Genomic DNA, 5,730 nt, shown 5'->3' with positions numbered 1-5,730 from the left:
GGAAAGAGTCTCTGCCTGCACATACAGCTTTGCCTAAAAACAGAGGAGGAGGAGACCACATATGTGGAGACAGGCCAGAAAACTCACTGGAGAAGGACCTGGGAAAGGAAGGCTAGTCCCATATTTTTCAAACTTGGAATTATGCTTCTAATCCAACCTACTGCCTAACCACCCACATGAATTAGCTCAGGCTGAGGTGCTCAGTGACCCAAGAGTCAGTGTCTGCAAGGCAAGGGCTCTTCCCACTTCGTCTGAGTGCACAAAGCAAATGTCGGGCCAGGCAGCCTAAGGCTGAACCCTTCTTATGGATCCTCAGATAGTCTAAAGATCTCCCCATCCCTCCCATATTACCCTCACACAGTCCTGGCTGAAATACTGCAACTGCCAAACTACAGAGGTGAAACTGAGGCACAGGAGGACCACAAGCCATGTTCTCACAAGTGTGCAGGCACCTCATTTCCAATGATTCCAATGTAACTTAGGTACTTTGGTGCCTTTAGGGATCCTGACTTAGGGATCCTGCCCACCACCACCCAAGATGGAACTGAACTCAGGTGTTCTTAATAAAAGGCCTGTGGTCTAACAATTGAAGCATCCTTAACTTTTGGGGAACAAGTAAGAAATTGTAGTCTCCAGAGTCTAAAGTTGATAATTTTCTCTAATGCTTATTAAGAAAGCCTATTTTAGAAATCATGAAGTGATTTCCCTTGTGAGATACTATTTGGTATCCAGCAGAGAGAGAAATAGGAGGTTACTCATCTGACTTCACAAAGTCACATGTGTCAAGAAAAAAAGGGCTGAGAAAGTGCAGTATTTGGCTGCTTTCAGAATTTTGATCAACCAGGGAATTCCTCAAATGAGAATGCATGAGGGTAAGAGCTGCCACCAGTTTAGCTCCACATCAGTGCTGTTGCCAGCTCTACAGGGAGAGGAGACTTTGAAAAGATTTTGAAAAAGAATACTTCTTATTAATGAAAACCTTCAGACCTTGGAGCTGCCTCAGACTAAGGGCCTGATCCAACATTGAGGCAAGTCCATGCAAAGACTCTTGCTGCTCTCCTGAGAGTCTGATAACTCTTTTAGGTGTGCTAATTAAATCCTCAGCATTTCCAGTTTATTAGTGTCACCTCCAATATCTCAACATACAGCATCCGTGCAACTCAAGGTCCTGCTGCTATCAAGCTGGTAAACTCATATTATCTGACCCACCACTCCTGCAATTTATTGCTGAAGGAAGAAGCTAATCTGGAGCCCTCCAGATGTACCAGAGCTGCAGACCTGCTGACGTTGCACTCAGGACAATTCCAGTCTGCATTAGGCATATGACAAATGGGAAAATTCAAATGATACTTCTTTTTTTTTTTCAGCATGAAGAAATGTTAATCCCTTGAGTTCCTCCTGGTTCTGTCAGTCTCCAAGTAACCAACACTGTTAAACCCCTGGTGTGAGACACTTCAAACCCTCCACTAGTCTCACCCCAGCTGGATCATATTTTGTAACATTAAACCTGCTAGTCTGGTTAGAGCTCTCAGAAGTAGCAATTTAGATGAAGTACCAGATCAACATTAAATAAGACCTTCCTCCACAGATTAAAAGAAAAATAAATTAGCAAAGGTGTTAATATGATTGATAGAAGAGAGTCAATGAAATTACTATTTCATACTGCAATGGTATGAAAAGTGAATAATTTATCCCTCTGCTTTGGAAGTCAAAAGCCCAGATTTTGTAGAGAGTAAAACAGCACTGAAATCTACCCACGCTAATTCTGAATACATTTTCAATTCTGACTTCTCTTGTATCTTAAGCTACAACACTTGATCCCAACAACAGCAGGTTGAATGCATTAGGAAGGAATGTTGTATAAGCAATCCATCTACTGGCTGAAACATCAGAGGGTCATGGAAACATTTAAATGTCACTCCTTTGTGAATATATTTTTGGAATTCTGGTCACAAAGCTGGGCTCGAACCCTCATGGCTTCAATTTGGAGGCTGATAATCAATCATGCAATCAAATGCCTGTGATTGGCACACAGGCCAGTTCTATTTAATGCCTGTGCAAAAGGCACATGTGTGGTTTTGTGTTGCGTAAAGCAACGGGGTTGTTTTCACAGGAGAAAATAAGAGACAGAAGAAGGGAGGTCTTTTGCAAGAACTTCTTCATCTAATCAACCAGGGAAGCCAGTGCAGAGACAACGAGGGCTCTCCCTGCCCTCAGGTTGAGGGTGACATGCACAGCCATGGCTTGGCTTCTCACTCTGTGTCCTCCTGAAGCCCTGTCTCCAAGTGCCTGTGGGAAGGGAGGACAGAAAGAGCCAGGCTGCCTCCTCTACACTGGGGATGGAGCATTCCCTTTGGGCTCTGCCCTACGCTTTCCTGGAAAGGAAAAACTGGCTCTGACTCCACAGAGGGCTTCACCTGGACACAGTGCCTGGAGCCACAGTGTGCAGAGACCTCAGGTCACCTGTGTCAACTGTCAGTCCGTGTTGATCCAGCTGAACACCCCGGGCAGATCCCTGAGCTGCACAGCACAGCTGGTGGCAAAGGCAGGGTGGGCAGCTGTGGGCAGCTGTGGGCAGAGGCAGGCTCAGGGCAGCCCAGATGTGCATCGCACAGGCAGATGGGCTTTCACATGTGGAGATTTATGACTTACTGAAAAGCCCCCAGTTTGATGGCTGCTTTGTCATTTCCTACAAATCTAATTACAGGGGAATAGAACTGATTGTGAACATATTTAAGGAATGGGCTGGTTGCTGCCTTTTTACATTTCCTTTGTAGTAGAAGGCAGTATGTTGGCTGAAAACATTCACACACACTCTTGAGGAAACATATCAAATGCCAACAGGAAAAGAATAGCAATGGAAGAGCCTAATCCTGCACAGGCTCCAGATGGCAGGTCTTCCTCCAGCCTGCAGTTACTCCATGGATTATGAGCCTACTCATGCACACAGGTGACTGCAGAGAAAAGCTCTAGTAAACAAAGACCCAGCTCTTGGCCAGACAGACGTGTAGATCTACAAAGAAGGATACAGGGCTTTACTAGATCAGATAGGTGACTTTAGCAGGGCTCAGCACAATCCAAGACAGGTGACTTTAGGCTAGCACAATCCAACCCTCTTACTCTAGATCCAATTTAATCAAACCACCTCAAGAGAAACACTTGCATCTCACAGTTCAGAGATGGGAAATCAATCCTTCTCTTTCCCAGAGATATCACAATTATTTTGTAGGCTTTCTTAGCATGAGTCAAAAATGCAGAGCTACTGAATCAGCAGCCTGGCAGAAACTGCCCCAGAAACTACAGTTGACTTAAAGATACTGGGGGACACATGAAGAGAAAAAAGTCTGCATTGGAGTCAAGTGGGAGACTTGCCATGTGGTCAGAGAGCTGAACCCCACATTGGCATGATCTGTCCAGACTAAAAAAAATTATTAAACCAGCTCATATCTGAAAAGTTACCAGGCCAAATAAACACACAGTCCAATTTAACAGAATGTCTTTCAAAGCCGTTGAGAACATTTGGAAGCTGTACATATAGCAAGGTCATTGTTATTTAGACTTAGCATTCACACAGGGGTAGTAAAACAACATCTTTCTTCAGAAGCAGGGTCCTATTTTTCTGTCCTGAAAGAGCAAATCCTGACTCAAAGCAAACCTTTTATGAAGAAAGCAGTAGTAAGATATGACAGGCACACAAAGATGCTTTGAGCAGGAAGGTTTATTAGCTGCTGCATAACAAGAGCAGCAACAATGGTATTGAACAGGGACTACATTTAGCATGGGGAGAAAACTCTGTGTCTTGGGGTTCAGGACAAAACAGATGTTTGTTTGGAAGAGCCTGGTCCTTGGGCCAGAGGGATGCCTGCCCTGGACCACGGGATATACTGCTGGCTCCCAGAGGTGGGGGACCAAGTATGGGGGACAACTGCTTTCATCAATTTTCAAAATGAATGTTGCTGTAAAATTAATAGGGAACTGAGGGGAAAAGAGCTTCTTTGCATTCTAGGTTAAGCAATAGTTTAGTCTCTGCTTCCTTAAAAATGATCTGCCACCTGCTACTAATTTCCTTCTTTGTTACGAAAGCCATCGACTGCCTGAGGAAAGGGGGAGAAGAAGCTGTTAAGCTGCACTTTACACAGAGCAAACGAGAACACAAATAGCAGGGGATATGTGTTTTAATGAGCAAAAGAGGCATTGATCAGTTTACTACTGCACTTGGGGCTGGTCCCAAAACACAGCAAGTGCCTGGAGCTCCTCGCGGCTCTGCAGGACCTGCGGACACTCATTGTCTGGGGAGCAGCAGGAGCCCGGGCAGCAGGGCTGGCGCCAGGAGCCCTGCCCTTGTCTCGCCTGCCCCTTCCCTTGCAGGGCTGCTGCTGCTTGCTCAGCTCCCCCCCCTTTGGCACCCACACCCTACACTCTTTTAGGTCCTACCTTAAGGGCCGCAGCGTCCTCAGCAGCCTCAGAACCCGCAGCATGCCCAGGATTTTGGTGCCGCTGTCTGATACCATCGAGACCAGGATGTCGATGACAGAGATGAGAACCAGCACCCCATCCAGCACGTTCCAGCTGCTTTTCAAGTAGGCTTTCTCCCCAAAACACAAGCCTAGTGCCACCACCTGCCCGGACACCAAGTTGCAACAAATTATGACTATCACATCCCATACGTTTTCTCCAGTTAGCAGCCTGCTGAGAACGCATTATTTACAGATACAAATCTGTGAGTCCATTTGCTTCCCAGTATAGAAGCCTAATTAGACAAATCAGCAAAGTGTTATATTGCAAGCATTGTAAAAATACCCCTGCAGGAACATCCCAGATTGTCCCTTACAGCTGATATATTTTTAATGCAGATAAAACTAGCTGCAGAAAAGTGTTCCTTACATGTTTAGATCTGGCATAAAAAGTTTGATCATCTTTTATTCCTCCAGACTGCTGAAGTAAAGGTTCAGAGTGGCTGACCCAAAGCAATCAATTACAAGCTTTGCAAATAAAGAAACTAGAGAAACTTTCCAAAGAAAGAGCAATTGTTCTGTGAGATGATTATGGATTACACAAGAGAGATTTACAGCAATGGGTTTCTGAGCCTCCTGCCTCAAATCCAGCACAATGTTTCACTGGGCTTAACTCTCTCCCTCCTCAGGAAAGCAGAGAGCTACTTAGGCTGTTGAAGACAATGGGACTTACATGCATGGTTGAAGTCAGGCCTGTGCTCAAGAGCTTTGCTAAATAGGGAAGGATTGCTGAACTGAAGCATCTCATTGCTCATATAATGGTGTAAATCAAGAGCAACTTCAGTGAAATCGTTCTGATGCAAAACGTGCTTAGAATAAGGCATGTGGTGGGTATTTGAATGTGATTCAGAAGGGGAAAATACACCTCACTTGTAGTTGGTAGACCTAGGGAGTTTGCAACTCCACTATAATAAAATATTACTAATATAACACAAGTACACTCATCCTCCTGTTACATTTACCTTAACTGTCATCTCAGTCAGGAAGATAACTGTGAAGATGTAGTTGGAGAGCGTTAGGAAAATCCGTTCCTATAAAAAAGAAAATGAGAGACAATGCTTTATAGCCTGCTCTCTGCAGCTGCACACCTCTCTGGGCATATTTGGGCAGTTGCTAACTGTTCTCCAGCTTCTGTGCTGAGACAAATCCCTGGCTGTTTGCTCACAAAGCAGGGAAAAGCCAAATATTTAGACAATGTCACTGGGGAGGTTCAGCA

At 44.9% G+C, this 5,730-nt stretch overlaps 1 protein-coding gene across 1 annotated transcript in view; it reads right to left on the bottom strand.

The window, feature by feature from the left end:
* Window positions 1-5,730, bottom strand: part of CACNA1G (calcium channel, voltage-dependent, T type, alpha 1G subunit) — a 96,820-nt gene that overhangs the window by 37,698 nt on the left and 53,392 nt on the right. Inside the window, exons 20-21 of the mRNA XM_010002670.1 lie at window positions 5,477-5,545; window positions 4,435-4,619 (exon numbers count right to left, since the gene is read on the bottom strand). Coding sequence (XP_010000972.1) covers window positions 4,435-4,619; window positions 5,477-5,545 — 254 coding nt within the window. The remainder of the gene's footprint in view (window positions 1-4,434; window positions 4,620-5,476; window positions 5,546-5,730) is intronic.

This window comes from Chaetura pelagica, unplaced genomic scaffold, assembly GCF_000747805.2.
Source record: "Chaetura pelagica isolate M959 unplaced genomic scaffold, ChaPel_1.0 scaffold47, whole genome shotgun sequence".
NCBI lineage: Eukaryota > Metazoa > Chordata > Aves > Apodiformes > Apodidae > Chaetura > Chaetura pelagica.
The sequence above is the reverse complement of the archived record's forward strand: the minus strand, read 5'-3'. Positions and strand labels throughout refer to the sequence as shown.